General features: G+C 32.7%; 1 protein-coding gene across 1 annotated transcript; it reads left to right on the top strand.

Moving 5' to 3' along the window:
- Positions 1-18,260: 18,260 nt before the first annotated feature.
- LOC109155538 (protein FAR1-RELATED SEQUENCE 3-like) lies at positions 18,261-19,674 on the top strand. The gene is made up of 3 exons (XM_019303142.1): positions 18,261-18,398; positions 18,501-18,652; positions 18,813-19,674. The coding sequence occupies exons 1-3, from the start codon at positions 18,261-18,263 to the stop codon at positions 19,672-19,674; spliced, it is 1,152 nt and encodes a 383-aa protein (XP_019158687.1).
- The last annotated feature ends 401 nt before the right edge of the window (positions 19,675-20,075 follow it).

Genomic DNA, 20,075 nt, shown 5'->3' with positions numbered 1-20,075 from the left:
TAACCCGCGCATACCTGCCGACAAACTAGGGTATGATTCTCAAACGACCAAGGGCCGTCTTCCAAAACCCTCTTCATGTCCTTCACATGGTAGAACGCAAACAAGAAGAGATTAGCATGCAACTCCGTGACTCGCATACCCATAACCGGTTGCCAAACCGAAGCCAGAACTTGCTTCATATACTCCACTTTGATCACCTTCGCCGTCAAAAACCTCCCCACAACCGAATACACTAGTGCATCATCGGCCACCGTCGGTTCATAGGGATCCGCCGCTGCCACACCATCCTCTTCCTCCTCAATCGCTATATCCGCCCAACGATCTGAAATCACCTCCATCTCACGCTGCTGCTGCACCGTGGACCTCACACGTATCTCGTCGCCCGGCTGTTGCTGCTGTCGGGAACTCATGTTCGGACTAACACACGGCAATCACCACGGACAACACTCGGAAAAGCAAACGGAAGGCAGTCGGAACTTGTATGGAAAACCCTAGAAGGGAGAGTAGTTGAGAGAAAAACCCTAGGTTAGGGAGAGAATATTCGTAGTTGGAAATTCTAAGAAAGTCCTCTTCGAACGTGCTTTTTAAAATTAGTATCTAAAATTTGAAGATTTAAAAACTACGTTAAAAACACATAAAAATTAAATTTATAAATTATAAATAAATACTAATAAAAACAAGCAAAGAAGAAATAATTAGTTTGACCAATGAATAGTAAGTAAGCCGTGTAAAATAAGAGAGATAGAGTACTAGTTTTTACATGGATTGTGCGTCTGATTTAATCTACATAAGTAATTCAAAGTATATTATATAAAAGAAGTTCATTATAGTTGACATTAAAATTAATCTAAATATTTATTATAGTTGGTATGGTAGTAGATACTACTTTTGGTTGGAATTACTCTAAGTTTTATTAATTCACTCTTGGATAGGTTTGTCATTGTCTTTGTCTTCGTCTTCATTGCTTGTCCGCTTCTTTTTTGTTAGTAGTGTCTCATGTGCAATAGGTTATTGGTGCTAGTTTGCAAAAAAAGAACATATTTGAATATAAAATAGGTCAACAATATTATTGTTATTTTTGGGTAATTATTGTTCCAGTTTTATAATTATAATAATATTGGATTGGATTTAAAGGTGTTGGCTTCGTTGTATCAATTGCAAACATGAATAACATCATAAGAATGGGTATGCATTACTTGCACAAATTAAATGCTGAAAATAATCAAAAGAAGATATTACACGAAAAAAAATATATTGTAAACTAGGTTCGTTAAAATATATATTGAGAAAACAAGAAAATAATTTTCTATGTATCTTTAACATATTCATAGTATATGTTTAACAATTATGCCAACGGTCGAACCTAAGACCTTCCTTATGGAAATCAATGAGTAAGTTTAATAATAAATTGTTAACATAATATTCCGTTACTAAAGTTACACTAACGAAATGTGGGGATATTCAGAGGAAAATAATAATAATAATAATAATAATAATAATAATAATAATAATAATAATAATAATAATAATAATAATAATAATAATAATAATGATGTGTAAAGTAGGAAAATTGTAAAAAATACTAAAACAAAAATAATATGAACCATTCATTTAAACAAACGATTAAACCAATATTTTTTTGCTCCCGTTAGAGGCTTAACTTTATTGGCCCTTATTATATTTAGTAGATTAAGAGTGACTCTCCTATGAAACCGTCTCACGAATTTATTCGTGAGACGGGTCCGGTATTTTTTTTTTTTTTTTTTTTTTGGTGAGGAAGACGGGTCTGATATAGTAATGCAATACTTACACTGAAAAATATAATACTAATCAGGAATAAAGGGGTGTTTGGCAAATGACCGATAGTTAATTAAGTTAGTTGATAGCTAATAGTTGATTGGGGTAGTTGGTTTGACCAACATATAGTATTCGTTGATGGTAAAAAAAGAAAAATAATAATAATAATAATAATAATAATAATAATAATAATAATAATAATAATAATAATAATAATAAAAAAAGTGTTTTATAAATTAATTGTTTACTTTGAACTAATTGTATGTAAAATGACTTATAAAGGCATAAACATATTGTACTAATTTATTACTCGTAACTCTTAAATAACGTTTACAATATTTATTTATTTATTTATTTATTTATTTATTATTATTATGAGTGAAATTAAAAAGAAAGAAAAACATTATTTTTATTGTTACATAAACAAAAAGAAAAATGGGCAAGGCAAATGAACAACAAGAAGAGAGATATAAATATAATGTAAGGGATAGCAAGAGTAAAATGATCATTTTATAATTAAGGTCAATCAGTTAACTAACAATTCTACTCTTCTTACCTTTCAAAGTAGCATATTGACCAATCAAAATTGACTTATCAGTTATGTTACCAAACAAGATCTTATTGTTTGTTATTTATAAGGAAAAATGTAATACTTTTTAGGATAAATGTAATACTTCTTCAAAAGTATTATATTTTTTTATATAAGTAATAAACATTTTATTCTTGATTAATATTACATTTTTATCTTAACCTAACTTGTCTCAATCCGTGAAGCGGTCTCACATCAATTTTTGCCTAATATTAATATGCACAATACAAACATATAAATATATGTTACAGAGTATATAATATTACAATACACTCAATGTAACTATATGTTGTAATCGGATCTAAAAGACATCAATATCAACAATTTAGATTTTTTTTTTTAAATAGCAAAGATATTAAACCAGAACTAAAGTTACTTTTGGTCCCTTTATTATTGTTCATCCCCCACATTTAATTCATAATTATTAATTTTGTCACAGAAATATGTATATTATGTTGTTACCATATTTGGTCTTATATATTGGCCAAATCTACAATCAATTGCTGAAAAATATAATTTTTGACAAATAATTACAAAAAATAGAATCAAATGTAACAACATAAACATACTTCTATAATAAATTTGACAAAATTAATATTTAAAAGATAAAAATATAACAAAATTAATATTTGAAAGAAAAAATATAGAAAGTTGATAATAATCGCAATAAACCACATTAACAGCAACTTCTACAGCATACAAGTACAAGTTTCAACCTCGACAGGAAAAATGAAAATGTGTAGGAATTATGCATAAAGTGGGCAGATCCCTTGTGCGCACCATTTAGTCCTGTCTACTGCTGCGCCAATCAGTCACCATCATTTACATCCCTCAAATGCTCTGTTGAGTTGGGGTATGAGGGCCATTAAGGATTGAAAATTTAGGGTGTGTTTGGTTGGTGGGTTTTGCCTATAGGAATGAGTATGAAAGTGATTGTTGTTATTTGGTTGATAGGTTTCTAGAACACTATTATAGGTTTCGAATACCCCATCAATTGAAAAACTCATACCCAAATACAATAAGGGTGTGTTTGGTTGGTGGGTTTTGCACATAGGAATGGGTATGAAAGTGATTGTTGTTGTTTGGTTGATAGGTTTTTAGAACACTACTATGAGTTTCGAATACCCCATCAATTGAAAAACTCATACCCAAATAAAATAAGGGTTTCATTCCCTTATTCATTCTCAAGCACTACTATTAGTAACCATTCCCATTCCATCCTACTACCAAACATGTTAAATACTTTCATCAAATCCCATTACCATTACCAAGTATTTGATACCCATTCCGATTCCGATTCCTATGTGAGAACCAAACACACCCTAAGGGTTTCATTCCCTTATTCATTTTCAAGCACTACTATTACTAATTATTCTCATTCCACCCTAGGGATGGCAACGGGGCGGGGCGGGGGCGGGGAGTATACTCCCCATCCCCGTCCCCGTCCCCGTCCCCGGCGGGGAATTGAAAATGTTCCCCATCTCCGTCCCCGCGGGGAATTAGATGGGGTCGGGGATTCCCCATTCCCCGTCAACTCCTACTCAAAATGTTAAATAATTTTAATTTTTAATAATAAAAAATTAAAATTTAAGTACTAGTTTCAAAAATTAAAACACTAACTATATATATATATATATATATATATATATATATATATATATATATATATGTTTTATAATTAATATTAACACAGTATATATATTCTATACTAACAGTATACTAATTAATGTTGTTAGAGTATATATATAATATATTGTTAGTGTATATATATATATATATATATATATATATATATATATATATATAATTATTCGGGGACGGGGCGGGGCGGGGAGGGGTATCCCCGTCCCTGTCCCCGTCCCCGGCGGGGATTCACACATATTCCCCGTCCCCGTCCCCGTTCCCCGAAAATTTTTCCCATCTCCGTCTCTTTCGGGGCGGGGATCAGGGATCCCCGTCGGGGACGGGGCACATTGCCATCCCTATTCCACCCTACTACCAAACATGTTAAATACTTTCACCAAAACTCATTACCATTACCAAATATTTGATACCCATTCCGATTCCAATTCTTATGTGCGAATCAAACACACCCTTAATCTTTTGGGAGAAAGAAAATGAAAATGGAACATAATCAATAAACTGGCAAAGGGATAGCAGTAATACAGCTGACAGAATAAAGCAGTCAATTAAATTGATAAGACTTAAGAGCAAGGAGCTAGAGCTCCACAACCAGTTTTAGAAGATCATTACAAAAAGCCGTACTAGATTGAACTACTGTTGGGATGGCATTGCTCCTTAATCCTCCCTTCTTTTATGCACCTGTTGGGCGTGGCAGGTGCGCTTAACGTGTAAGACAAAGTTCCTTTTTTCTCTTGCCGGTCTGGGCGACCACATATATTATAAAGGAAGGGGATATCCACATATACAATCTACTATATCATATGACACCATAATCACCTCCACCAAAATTCGAATTCATCACCTCCCACATAGGCAGGGGCGTGGGGGCAGCTGCCCCCGCTCCCCCACTCCCCCACCCCTTTATATATATATATATATAAAAAGCATGAAATATTATATAAAATCTATATTTATGTTAAAAATGTTAATAGTTTGAATGGTTTAGTTGGTTGAACTCTAAGTTTTATGTTATAAAAGGTTTTCATGGGTTCAAATCACATTAGCAACACTTTTAATTATCTTCTCTCTTTCATTTTTTCACAAGATAAATTAAATATTTTTAGTCTACTTTTTATGAATCATTTAATTAACAAATTAAATGCTCTTTTAGTCTAGTTTTTATAAATCATTTAATTAATATAGTATACAAGTTTATAATATACTTTATTGTATTCGAATTAATTTAGAAAAATCGATCTAACTAAAAGAAATTAAAATTTAAAAGTATTTATGAATATATTGTTATTCAAATTATTTTATCTAATTGATTATGTTTCATATTTTTTTCATAAATATATTGTAATTTATAATGTATTTTGTATTTTAACCTTATTATGGTTGTTTGATATTTTGTCATTAACATTTCTAATGTCACTTAATATTCGCCCCCACTCAGATGATTTTCTAGATCCGCCACTGCACATAGGGGAAGAACTTGGTACCAGTGGGCAATTGACCACAAGGTCCTTGGTGTGTATATATATAGAAATGGGTTCCTGTGTGGTTGATGGTGTCAAGTGCGGTTGTGCGGTGAAAGGAAAACCATTGATTTTATATAAATCAACGTTTAGATTACTAAAATTAAAAAAAAAAAAAAAAAAAAAAAAAAGGAAAAAGTGTCAAATTGGCCCCCTAAGTCGAGTGATAGTACAATTGGGTTCCCTAAGTGAAAGAAGCTCCATTCAGGTCCTCTAAATCTGTAAAATTGTTCAATTAAGTCCAAGTTGACTTGTTTATCAGGTTAAATGCATACGGTGTTGACACGTGTTCTTATTTTATTTTTTTATTAAAAATATTATTGATTATAAATTAATTAAAATAATAATAATAATGACAGAATTAAAAAAAAAAAAAGTCGTGGTCGTCCGGCCACGGCTATCTAAGGAAGACGACCATAGCCGACGAAAGAAGACGGCCATGGCTGACGAAAGAAGACGGCCATGGCCGTCTTCTAGATCTGGACGAGGGTTAGGGCCTTTGCCGCCGCCCTCGTTCCAGACGGAGGGGACTGGAACGTAGCTTTCGCCGCCGCCCTCGTTCCAGACGTCTGTCCTTAAAGAAGGAAGACAACCACCGACTGTCCGGCGTGGACAGCTGGTGGCTGTTTTTTTTTATTTTTTTTTTACTTATTAATATTATTATTATTTTAATTAATTTATAATAAATACTATTTTTAAGAAAAAAAAATAAAATATGGACACGTGTCAACATCGTATGTATTTAACCTGATAAACAAGTCAATTTGGACTTAATTGAACAATTTTACAGGTTTAGGGGACCTGAATGGAGTTTTTTTCACTTAGGGGATCCAATTGCACTATCCACTCGACTTAGGGGGCCAATTTGACACTTTTTTCTTAAATAAAAAACGCGGTGGCATTTTGGTAATTTTTTACATTTAGGTCAAATGTAAGGTGCATGATTTTTGTGAGTAAGGTGCGTGAGTTTTGTATATAAGGTGCCTGAGTTTGTGATTAAGGTGCGTGAGATTTGTGCTTAAGGTGCGTGGGGTTTTGTACTTAGTGTACTATTTGTTGAAACTTAAGGTGTGTGAGTTTTATGCTTAAGGTGCGTGGCCGGGTTTTGTGCTTAAGGTGCGTGGGTTTGTGTTTAATGTGAGTAGTTGCTGAAACTTAGGTGCGTGAGTTTCCTTCTTAATGTGCATTGTTTTCATATTAAGGTGCGTGATTTGTATGTTTAAGGTGCGTCAATTATGCAAAACTTAAAGTGAACCATTTTTAAAACCTTAGCTGCGTGATTTGTGTTCTTAAGGTGCTTTGTTATGTGCTTAAGGTGCGTGGTTGGTGTTCTTAAGGTGCGTGATTTGTGTTCTTAAGGTGTTTTGTTTGTGTGCTTAATTTGCATGTGTTGTGTATTTAAAGTGCGTTAGTTTAATGCTTAATGTGCGTCCAATCGCACAACTGCACGGGAAGTTATTCCCGCATGATCCCTTCCATATATATATATATATATATATATATATATATATATATATATATATATATATATATATATATAATCGCGCTCAGGTGCGAATGCTTCGCCTAGGAGCGAAATAAGAATGGATTATGTCCGTCCACGTGTCCAGATCTAATGGATGAGAAACACTGATTTTTTTTTTTAAAAAGCACGGTGGCATTTTCGTAAATAATTGAACATCGAAGTGCAAGTAAAATGTATTGCAAGTGCATGTAAAATGTATTATTGGTGCAAGTAAAAATTTACACCGAATATCAATACTAAGTGCACCTATAGTTCTAAATTGTTGCACACATAGTTATAAGTAGTTGCACCTACGTGCATGAATGTTTGCGGGTGGTTTTCAGGGGTATTACTACCCGCTGAACTCAGAACAAAGAATGTTAACAAGGCAAAATTACATGCACTTATAGGTGAAAGTAGGTGCACCTATAGTTATAAGTAGTTGCACCAATAATTATAAATAGTTGCACCTATAGTTATAAACACACCCAAGTGCATGAATGTTTGCGGGAAGTGAATGCTAACAAGAAAAAATTACATGCACTTATAGATGAAAGTAGGTGCACTTGTAAGTGATTTTACTTGCACTTTGATATTCAATTTTTTACGAAAATGCCACCGCGTTTTTTTAAGCTATTAGATATGGACACGTGTCGCGCACTGATTTGTTCGCATATTCCTTCCTGGGCACTTATTCGCACCTGAGTGCATCCCTATATATATATATATATATATATATATATATATATATATATATATATATATATATATATATATATATATATATATATATGTATATATATATACTAGTTTTTCTACGCGCTTTGCGCGAATAGGATAATGCCCAATACTTATTTTTAAATAAGTATTTCAAAGTATATCAATGCAATACTATATAGAAGATGTTCATGCATAGGTAAATAAATGTTGAATTTGATTATTTAAATCGGTAATTTAAAGTATATAAATGCAAAATAATATATGAGAGATTGATTATATATAACTGTCACAAAAATAAATGTTTGCAACTTTGTAATAACGTTAATCTAAGTACTAAGTCTAAAAGCGATAGTCTAAATAAATACTATTTTTGGTTTAAATGTTTCTAACCCCAAAAGGCTGAATCCCCAACCCTAAGGGCCCCCACACTCCTACCCGACAGAGCATGCGGGAGGATGTAAATCACGGTGACTCAATGGGTTAGTAGGCATGGCCAAATGCCGGTGCGCACAAGGAATCTGCCCACTGTTTAAATGTTTCTAATTCTCTTTTAGGTGGCATTGTTATTGTTTTCATCTTCATTCAGTACATGTCTTTTTTTTTTCTTTTTCTTTTTTTTTTCTTTTCTTTTTTGTTATTGGTAGTGTGTCATGTGCAATTGGTTTATTAGTAGTATCATAGAGGGATTCATCATGCAATGAGATTATGGTGTATGAAGTTTTAGATTTGTCTTGTTGTGTATATGACTGAGATCTTAGTTGTGCTATGAACTCTTTATCTTACAAGCACATGTTGATATTTGGTAGTGATAGTTTTCCCTACATGTTTCATGTGTTGTGAGACATCTAATTCTAAATTAATTAAATGCATATATATTATTTTTTTTGTAGCTACTAATTTATTTTTTTAATTTAAGTAATAAGAGCAATAAAGTGGGAAAATTATGATGTGGGACCGTGTCCACCTTGCAAGGTGGATAAAGGTGGACACGGTTCCAAAACTGTTCATAATTATGAATATATAGTTCAAAAATTATCAACATATAGTTCTATAATTATGAACATAAAGTTGTGAACATAATTATGAACATATAGTTCTGTAATGAAGGTAAAAAATTACTGTGAATATGAAGTTAAAAAATTATGAATATATAGCTTTATAATTATGAATATATAGTTCAATAATTATAAACATAGAGTTCTGTAATTGTGAATATAGAGTTCAATAATTATGAATATGAAGTTAAAAAATTATGAATATATAGCTTTATAATTCTCTTTTAGGTGGCATTGTTATTGTTTTTATCTTCATTCAGTACATGTCTTTTTTTTTTCTTTTTCTTTTTTTTTTTCTTTTCTTTTTTGTTATTGGTAGTGTGTCATGTGCAATTGGTTTATTAGTAGTATCATAGAGGGATTCATCATGCAATGAGATTATGGTGTATGAAGTTTTAGATTTGTCTTGTTGTGTATATGACTGAGATCTTAGTTGTGCTATGAACTCTTTATCTTACAAGCACATGTTGATATTTGGTAGTGGTAGTTTTCCCTACATGTTTCATGTGTTGTGAGACATCTAATTCTAAATTAATTAAATGCATATATATTATTTTTTGTTGTAGCTACTAATTTATTTTTTTAATTTAAGTAATAAGAGCAATAAAGTGGGAAAATTATGATGTGGGACCGTGTCCACCTTGCAAGGTGGATAAAGGTGGACACGGTTCCAAAACTGTTCATAATTATGAATATATAGTTCAAAAATTATCAACATATAGTTCTATAATTATGAACATAAAGTTGTGAACATAATTATGAACATATAGTTCTGTAATGAAGTTAAAAAATTATTGTGAATATGAAGTTAAAAAATTATGAATATATAGCTTTATAATTATGAATATATAGTTCAATAATTATAAACATAGAGTTCTGTAATTGTGAATATAGAGTTCAATAATTATGAATATGAAGTTAAAAAATTATGAATATATAGCTTTATAATTCTCTTTTAGGTGGCATTGTTATTGTTTTCATCTTCATTCAGTATATGTCTCTTTTTTTTTCTTTTTCTTTTTTTTTCTTTTCTTTTTTGTTATTGGTAGTGTGTCATGTGCAATTGGTTTATTAGTAGTATCATAGAGGGATTCATCATGCAATGAGATTATGGTGTATGAAGTTTTAGATTTGTCTTGTTGTGTATATGACTGAGATCTTAGTTGTGCTATGAACTCTTTATCTTACAAGCACATGTTGATATTTGGTAGTGGTAGTTTTCCCTACATGTTTCATGTGTTGTGAGACATCTAATTCTAAATTAATTAAATGCATATATATTATTTTTTGTTGTAGCTACTAATTTATTTTTTTAATTTAAGTAATAAGAGCAATAAAGTGGGAAAATTATGATGTGGGACCGTGTCCACCTTGCAAGGTGGATAAAGGTGGACACGGTTCCAAAACTGTTCATAATTATGAATATATAGTTCAAAAATTATCAACATATAGTTCTATAATTATGAACATAAAGTTGTGAACATAATTATGAACATATAATTCTGTAATGAAGTTAAAAAATTATTGTGAATATGAAGTTAAAAAATTATGAATATATAGCTTTATAATTATGAATATATAGTTCAATAATTATAAACATAGAGTTCTGTAATTGTGAATATAGAGTTCAATAATTATGAATATGAAGTTAAAAAATTATGAATATATAGCTTTATAATTATGAACTTATAGTTCAGTAATTATGAACATAGAACTGTGTCCACATTGCAAGGTGGACACAGTTCCACGGCATAACGATTGAATAAAGTGGCGTACATATTTTTCATCCACAATAATGAAATCATTGATTTTTTTTTAAATTTCTAGTCGTTGTTGAGACAAATTGTTTTGAGAGTTTGTCAATGACAATTGCTGTCAATAGATGATGATAATAAATAATTCAAAATATAAGGTTACAATAGATATTGTTATAATAATATAGTAAAAATTAACATACAAATTTATTTAGAAGTTTTCATGCATTGATAAAAGTATAATTGAAATATTAAGTTTTGTTCTCAATAATCGAAAGAAGATTAATTAAACCAAAAAAAAAAAAAAAAACTGAACTTAAATTTATTATTTTTTAATGAAAGAAAATCAAATGATTATCAAAGTTCCTGATTTATAATCATTGAGTGCTATGTATTTAGTCGGGCTAATTATTTGACCAAAGTTTATGTTAAATTTTATATTTTATTTTTAATACATTTTAACATATTCGTAGTATATGTTTACAATTATGCTAATTCTAATTGGAATGAGGTTCGAATCTAAGACCTTTCTTATAGAAATTAATGAGTAAGTTAAGAATAATAAATAGTTAATGGAATATTCCGTTAATAAAGTTTATACTAACGGAATTTAAGGTTATTTAAGGAAAGAAAATAATATAATAAAGGGTAAATAAGGAAAATCATTAAAAATACTAAAATCAAAATACTATAAACCATTCATTTTAAGAAACAAGTAGTACTGACATTTTTTTTTTCAGTTAAGGGCCTAACATTATTGGCTCTTATTAGAATTGTATTTATATATATATATATATATAATTTGGATCCAGTGAGACCACCCCAATTAGATGAGATTGTGAGATCTCATCTCATCCATTAAATAACTTTTCAATGGATGGATATGAGTCGTTATGCTATGGACTCGTGCCCAGCGTGCATCATGGGCACGGTAACGATGCCGTCAGGCACCGTTATCTTCCTTCTTTTTTTTTTTTTTTTAATTTAATTCCAAACCGCTTCGTTATAGGAGCATATATTCATAGCTTTGTGTTCATAATTTCATAACTGTACATTCATAATTCCATAACTGTACATTCATAATTCCATAACTGTACATTCATAATTCCGTAACTGTACATTCATAATTCAATAACTGTAAATTCATAATTTTCGAAGCTCTATGTTCATAATTGTAAGTTCATAATGTCAGAGTTCTATGTTCATAATTTCATAACTGTACATTCATAATTCCATAACTGTACATTCATAATTCCATAGCTGTACATTCATAATTCCATAACTGTACATTCATAATTCCATACTGTATATTCATAATTCCATACCGAACATTCATAATTTTCGAAGCTCTATGTTCATAATTGTAAGTTCATAATTCCATAACTTTACATTCATAATTCTATAACTGTACATTCATAATGTCATAACTGTATATTCATAATTTTATAACGAATATGCCGTTAACGCCGTTAACGGCGTTTCGAACAATTTTTTTTTTTTTAGTTAAAACGGCGTCGTTTTCAGTAGCGTCGTGCGCACCTTGCAAGGTGCGCACGTGCGCATAGCATAATTTGCCGATGGATATGATTGAAAGTCAAATACCAATTAATTAAGGATAGAATTAAAAGAGAAGGGTGAAAGTATAATTCTATTATGGTGTTTAATTTTGGTCATAATTGAAATAGAATCTTTGTCATTCTTCCAAAAGGTTGAACCCCCAACCCTAAGGGCCCCCCACACCCCGGGTCTTTGTCATATTATAAGGGATCCTAACCATTGTAATTTGAGTTAATTATCAAAATGGTCTCTTGACTATAGCGAAATTGCCAATTTGGTCCTTGACTATTTTTTTGACCAATTAAGTCCCTCAACTTTAAAAATCTTAACCAATTTGGTCCTCCGTTAGTTTTGCCGTTAGACTTTCGTTAACTTGGGACCAAATTGGTAATTTTACTATAGTCAAGGGACTATTTCAGTAATTAACTTTAAGGGTGGCGATTCGGTCGGATTTTCCCAAACCGAACCATACCGAACATTGAAATAATTAACCGTATCGAACGATTCGGTTAAAAACTGAAAGAAAATACCGTTTGATTTTATTTAAAATATAATAATAATAATAATAATAATAATAATAATAATAATAATAATAATAATAATAATAATAATAATAATAATAATAATAATAAAAGAAGTAAATCCAAGTCCCTTGATGCCTCCTTTACCGTTCAACCGAACCGTATTTCCATTATTATTATTATTATTATTATTATTATTATTATTATTATTATTATTATTATTATTATTATTATTATTATTATATTTTAAATGAAATCAAACGGTATTTTCAATCAGTTTTTAACCGAATCGTTCGGTACGATTAATTACTTTAATGTTCGGTACAATTTAATTCGGGAAAACCAAACCGAATTGCCCACACCTAAAGTTAATTACTGAAATGGTCCCTTGACTATAAAAAAAAATTACCAATTTAGTCCCAAGTTAACGGAAGTCTAACGGCAAAACTAACGGAGGACCAAATTGGTTAAGATTTTTAATGTTGAGGACTTAATTGGTCAAAAAAAAATAGTTGAGGATCAAATTGGTAATTTCACTATAGTCAAGGGACCATTTTAGTAAATAACTCTATTAATTTCTTTTTGTTATTATGGGGTTTTAAAAAAATAACGTGCAAACAAGAAAGACTAGAACCGAGCTTACGTACAGAGGTTGCGAATGGCGACTCATGACACCGGTAAGTAGATTTGTAATTTTTGTTTACGTTAATGTCGCGGTGGTGTGTGCGTGTGTGTGGTATGGCGCGTGCAAAATTTTGGGAATTACGTATCCAATTAAACACACTTATTTGAGTTTGGTATATGGTTTTGCCGGAAAAACTAGGTGGGTAGTGGGTGCATATGACGCATAGGGTAATGAAACATCCGGTAAGTGCCTCTATAATTTTTATTTAGGCATATGTTGCGGCGGTGTCTGCGTGTGTGTTGTATGACGTGTGCAAATTTCTAGGAATTACATATCCAATTAGACACACTTATTTGAGTTTGGTATATGATTTTGCCAGAAAAACTGGGGTAGGTAGTGGTTGCATATGATGCGTAGGGTAATGAAACTTCCGGTAAGTGCATCTGTAATTTTTATTTAGATTTATGTTGCAGCGGTGTGTGCGTGTGTGTGGTTTGGCGTGTGCAAATTTATGGGAATTACGTATCCAATTAAATACACCTATTTGAGTTTGGTATATGGTATTGTCGGAAAATCTGGGGTGGGTAGTGGGTGCATATGACGCATAGGGTAATGAAACTACCGGTAAGTGCCTCTGTAATTTTTATGTTGGTGTAAGTTGTGGCGGTGTGTGCGTGTGTGTGGTATGGTGTGCGCAAATATATGGGAATTACGTATCCAACTAAACACACCTATTTGAGTTTGGTATATGGTTTTGTTATTGATATTGTTTGCAGTTTATGTTTCCTATACTCCATGATGCTCACTATTATGTCATCTCCGTTGATGTCAAGCGCATGAAATTTGATTTTATCGATAATTCCTCCGTTAGTGGTGTAACTCTTGATAAAAATGGCAACACCCCCATGGAGTTGGTATATTACGTTCTACCTGTGCTATTTTTTGCTTGTTTTGATACGATATCGATTTAATATATAGTTTTCAATTATTGACTGTGTTTGCATTTTTCTCATAATTTGTTTGTATAATGATTTGCTCTCTGTCTTTTTTGATGATGCGGGGTTCCCTGCATTAGATTTGAAGGTGAAAGAGTTAATCCCTAGAAGGCTTCACTTGTCATGGCGTGATACAAAAAACAAATTGGATTGTGGTGTGTTTGCAATGCGTCACATTGAGACGTACGTAGGCCAGTCGATCGCTTCTTGGGATTGTGTCCTTCGTAGGGCGATGCATGGTCCTTACTGGCCCTATGCGTGCGTTTCTTGTATGAAATTCTAATGTCTCATACCAACACGCATCGTCAATCGAATGTCAATTGTGTGGTGGGTTTTGGAGTTGCTATTCGTTGAAGATCTAGAGTTGTTACAACTATTTCATAGTATGGTTTATACTTTTTTAGACTTGATTACGATATATTGTGTTTATTATTATTTTTTTTTTTTTTGCATCCTTTTTTTTTTTTTACTAAAACATAATACATACTTTTCACTTCAGCCTATATTTACTTCGTTTTCTTGTTATGTTCTTTTCTTTTAAGCTGTTCGTTGGTCTATTACAGCATTACGCACACAAATTATAACGTGAATGCACACACTTGGTCATTACATTCTTTCGCCCTTTGAGCTTCACATTCCGTTCCCCGCTCGTGCACACACTTGTCAGCATAACGCACACACCTTCTGCTTTGCGAGCACACGCCGTGGAGGTGTGCAATACAAATTACTTATCCACTACCATTAATGCACACTCATTGTCATTACATTCCTTTCCCCATTGGACCACACGCCCCGAGCCGCTCCTGCACACACACCCAGCATGACGCACACACATACCGCTGTGTGCGCACACGCCATCAAGATGTGGAAAATGAACTACTTATGAAAAACGAATACTTATCACATGCCAAAAACAAAAATCCATACACCACATATACACAGCATTACGTATCACAAACAAACTTAACTCTAAACAACAACCACAACATTACCACATTTGAGTTTTACCCACCACTTCACACGCACACACTAAGACCCACAGACACACGCGGCTCTGCACATATCAAACAAAAAACCATATAGCAAACTCAAATAGGGGTGTTTAATTGGATACGTATTTCCCAGAAATTCGCACACACCATACCCTACACACGCACAAAGCGCTGCAACACAAACCTAAATAAAAAAAATACAGATGCACTTACAGGAAGTTTCATTACCCTACGCATTATATGCACCTACTACCCACCTCAGATTTTCCGGTTATACCATATACCAAACTCAAATAGGTGTGTTTAATTGGATGCATCGTTCCAAGAATTATGCACACGACATTCCACACACACGCACACACCGCCGCAACATAAACCAAAATAAAACTTACAGAGGTACTTACCGGAAGTTTCATTACCCTACGCGTCATATGCCCCCACTACCAACCACAGATTTTCCGCCAAAACCATATACCAAACTCAAATAGGTGTGTTTAATTGGATACATAATTCCCAGAACTTTACACATGCCATACCACAAACACGCACACACCGCCGCAACATAAACCAAAATAAAAATTACAGATACACTAACTGGAAGTTTCATTACCCTACGCGTCAGATGCCCTCACTACCCACCCCAGATTTTCCGGCAAAACCATATACCAAACTCAAATAGGTGTGTTTAATTGGATACGTAATTCCCAGAAATTTGCACATGCCATACCACCCACACGCACACACCGCCGCAAAATTAACGTAAATAACAATTACAGGTGTTTTTATGTTAGTTTTTTTTACGCCATGTTAGTTTTTAAAAAACTCTGAATAAAAAAAATTAATTATTACCATGGTTAGGATCCCTTATAATATGGTAAAGATTCTATTTCAATTATAACCAAAATTAAACACCATAATAAAATTACACTTCCACCATTCTCTTTTAATTCTATCCTTAATTAATTAATATTTGTCTTTCAATCTTATCCATCCATTGAAAATTTATTAATGGATGAAATGAGATCTCATGATCTCACCTGATTAGGATGGTCTCGCTGAATCCAATATATATATATATATATATATATATATATATATATATATATATATATATATATATATATATATATATATATATATATATATATATATATATATATATATATATACTTGCACTTGGGTGCTAACGGGTCGCCCAGGCGCGAAATAGGAATTAATTATGACCGTTGATCGTCGTTCATCTAACGAAACTCATTCGTATTAACTATCTCGCGTTTTGCCATTTGTAAGGACATTCTTGTCTTTTTAGGCGTTTGTTTCCAAATTTGTATTGTATCCTGGTTTATTAGTCGTCGTCTTTATTATTCGAAATCAACAGCTCGATCTGGTGATCGCATAAACGTTGCAGTTCTTCTTCTGCGGAGGTATTCATCATCTGTTTGGCATACGATCGCAATGGAGCCAGGTATTGGTCTGTTTATATTGATCGCTTAAGATGAATTGTTGGTTTCTTGGTTACTCGTTTTAGTTGAATTTCTAATTTAGTCATCGTGTTTCTGTAGGTATCTGCATTGAAGGTTTAATTTACATTTAGCTAATTCTAGAAAAATTGCACACACAATTGTCGTTCCATCTGTAATGCATGCAATTTTTTTGTTACTTAATTGCATCGTATATATTATTTTACTTGCACACTATGGGTTATGTACTTGCAATACTGGTATATTTATATTCATTGTCTAAGATGAATTGTTGTTATCTGGCTTACACGTTTAGTTGAATTTGTAATTCAGTCATCGTGTTTCTGTAGGTATGTTCATTGGAGTTTGAATTTGCATTTAGATAATGTTAGAATAATTGCACACACAGTTGTTGTTCCATCGGCATTCCAGGAATTTTTTTTGTTATTTTATTGCGTTGTATATATTATTTACTTGCACACTATGGTTTATGTACTTGCAATAATTTTTAATTATATATAGTTTATGGTAGATTACCAGTAGTTGTACATTTGTCCACACAGGTGAAGTGGATTCGTATCGTTTGGATACTTCTCCTGGTTTGACAAAATATTATGTCCCTTTGTGTGAAGATTCAGTTAAACCGTTTGTTGGGAAGGTTTTTCCTGATTTGGATACTGGGGTTGCATTTTATACTAAATATGCATCAATTGTTGGGTTTGATGTTCGACTAGGTCACTTGTCAAAATCTGATGATGGGACTATTGTTTGGAGGTATGTTCTTTGTAATCGAGGGGGTCATAAGCATGTTGTTTGTAGGGATAAATCGTCAGTAGTAGAATTGGATGGTGATGCGGAGTCTTCGGTTAAAAAGAGGAGGAGATTTTCAAATAGGGTTGGGTGTGGGGCTTGTGCTATTTTTAGATATGGAGGTGATGGCACTTATGTTATTCACAGGTTTGAAGAGCGTCATAATCATTCATTGACATCAGTAATGTCAAGACAGTTTCTGAAGATGAATAGAAAGGTTGGTCCTGGTCATATGAAGTTCGTTGCTGATTGTGGAAAAGTGAACATTGGGCCAATGCAGAGTTTTCGGTTGTTTGGTGGGTTGGCAAATGTTGGTGCAACAAGTTTGGAATTTCAGAATATTAAAAGGGATGTGGACTCATTTTCTGCTGGGGTTGATGCTCAGATGATTGTGACTAATTTCTTAAAAAAAAAAAAAGTATGTCCAGCTCTGTTTTTTGCATTTGATGTTGATGAGTATGATCACTTATCCAGATTTTTTTGGGCTGATGCTGTTTCTAGGAAGAATTTTACCCTTTTTGGTGACGTTGTGTCATTTGATGCTACATATCAGACAAACAGGTTAGTTTTGGTATTGTAGGGCATAAGTTTTATATTCTGTTGTGTTATTGGTCATATTTTTGGTCATAGTGCAAGTATATATGTTTATAGGTGCAACTAGTTTACACTAAATGTGCATGTACTCTCTGACAAACTTTACATTGTTTTTCCATGTATGATATGGTGTTTACACCATTTACTGGTGTTAATAATCATACAAAGTCTATTACTTTTGGGGCTGGGTTGTTGACAAAAGAGGATATTGAGTCATATGTGTGGTTGTTTGAGAAATTCAAGGAAGCGATGGGTAGTGAGCCAGTATTGGTTGTTACTTATTAAGACCCAGCAATGAGGGTTGCATTTCCACGTGTGTTCAAGGAAGCTAAGCATAGGTTTTGCATGTGGCACATTATGTCAAAGGTAGGAGATAAGGATGGCCCTTCATTGAGTAAAAATGAGACTTTTAGGTCAAAGTTGAATTCTGTTGTATGGAGTCATTATTTGGAACCAGCTGAATTTGATTATCAATGGAATCTTGTCATGGAGGAGTTTGGGTTGTTGGAGCATAGTTGGTTTGTCAAAATGTATGATCTTCGTCATCTTTGGATTCCTGCATATTTTAGTGATGTTAGTATGAATGGTTTAATTATGACTACTTCCCAGTCGGAGAGTGAGAATAGTTTGTTTGGTTCTTTTACTACTCCTCAGTCCAACTTGGTTGAGTTTTTTTAGGCATTTTGATCGTGCGATTGATAGTCAACGCTATTCTATTAATAAACTCAACAGTGACTCGGAGGCATGTTTTCCAGATTTGAAGACACCACTGTCTATGGAGAAACATGCTGCATATGTGTATATTCTTACAGTTTTTTATTTGGTGCAAGCTGAGATTTGTGCAGCATGTTTTAGCTGTCGAGTTCTAAATGTTCGGGATGACCAAGGAGTTTTGTATTATGATATTAAAGACGGAAATGACCGAGTGTTTAGGGTGGTGCATAATGTTGCTGAAGTCAAAGCTTCATATGGATGTAAACTGTTTGAAAGGGTAGGATTGCTTTGTAGGCATATTTTTGTAGTTTTCAAAGATTTGAACTTGGATTCAATTCCATTGGTCTATGTAGTTAACCGGTGGACCAAGAGTGAATCATTGGGTCAAACTTTTGATATTGATGGTGTTGTTGTTGATCAATGTGGAGGTGTTGATGAGAAGTTGGTGATTTTGAAAAATGTTTGGTTAGATATTCAATGTTGTGTTAGTGTGGTTCAGTCTGACATTGATCGTTTGAAAGTGTTTTCCCAGATCATTAAGGACCACAAAGATATGCTTTTGGCTGATAAGGGTGGCTGTTCTTCTGCTGTTGATAAGAGGTTAGTCATTGAGTCAATATGTGGTTCTTCAGTCCCTTCCGAAGTTTCTATTCTTCCACCAAACAAAGCAAAGAACAAGGGTAGTGGCAGGCGCATTAAACGTTGCAAGGAGATTGCCATTGAACAAAGTAAGAAGGAGAGGACTTGCAAGACTTGCAACAAACCTAATCATGATAGTAGGAATTGTGTGTTGAGGAAAATGAAGGATAAGGTGTGCAGTTTATAGATACTCTCTAGATACAATTGTATTTACATTTTTTTTGTCAAAATATGACTATGAGGGGTTCTTTATAATGTTGGTTTAGTAGTTATGGAAGTAGTTCTTAGCTTAGATGGAAATTACAGTGCTGATATCTCGTGTTAGGATGTTGTGAAAAGTTGTTGCACTAATATAGAAGATTACATGCACTAATTGTTGCACGATTACTTGTGAAGATTACATGAAAGTTGATTACAAGTATAATTGTGATAATATAAACCATTAAATGCATTTACAACGAAAAATGGTTGCAGAGATTATTTGTACACTTTCATATAAAAATATGATTATTAATAGTGTAGTATATTATATGCAATTAAAAGCATATTTAATTGCACTTGTAGGAAAAATTAATTGCTTTAATAAGG

This window comes from Ipomoea nil, unplaced genomic scaffold (assembly GCF_001879475.1).
Source record: "Ipomoea nil cultivar Tokyo-kokei standard unplaced genomic scaffold, Asagao_1.1 scaffold0276, whole genome shotgun sequence".
Classification (NCBI taxonomy): domain Eukaryota; kingdom Viridiplantae; phylum Streptophyta; class Magnoliopsida; order Solanales; family Convolvulaceae; genus Ipomoea; species Ipomoea nil.
Note: the sequence above shows the minus strand (reverse complement) of the source record. Positions and strands in the feature narration are given on the sequence as shown.

Excerpts from the sequence above, each read along its gene's own strand:
- LOC109155538 (XM_019303142.1), top strand. The coding sequence starts at position 18,261 with ATGGTGTTTACACCATTTACTGGTGTTAATAATCATACAAAGTCTATT. Across the intron at positions 18,399-18,500 it reads AAGCGATGGGTAGTGAGCCA|GTAGGAGATAAGGATGGCCC; the intron begins GTATTGGTTGTT and ends ATTATGTCAAAG. Across the intron at positions 18,653-18,812 it reads GGGTTGTTGGAGCATAGTTG|GCATTTTGATCGTGCGATTG; the intron begins GTTTGTCAAAAT and ends GAGTTTTTTTAG.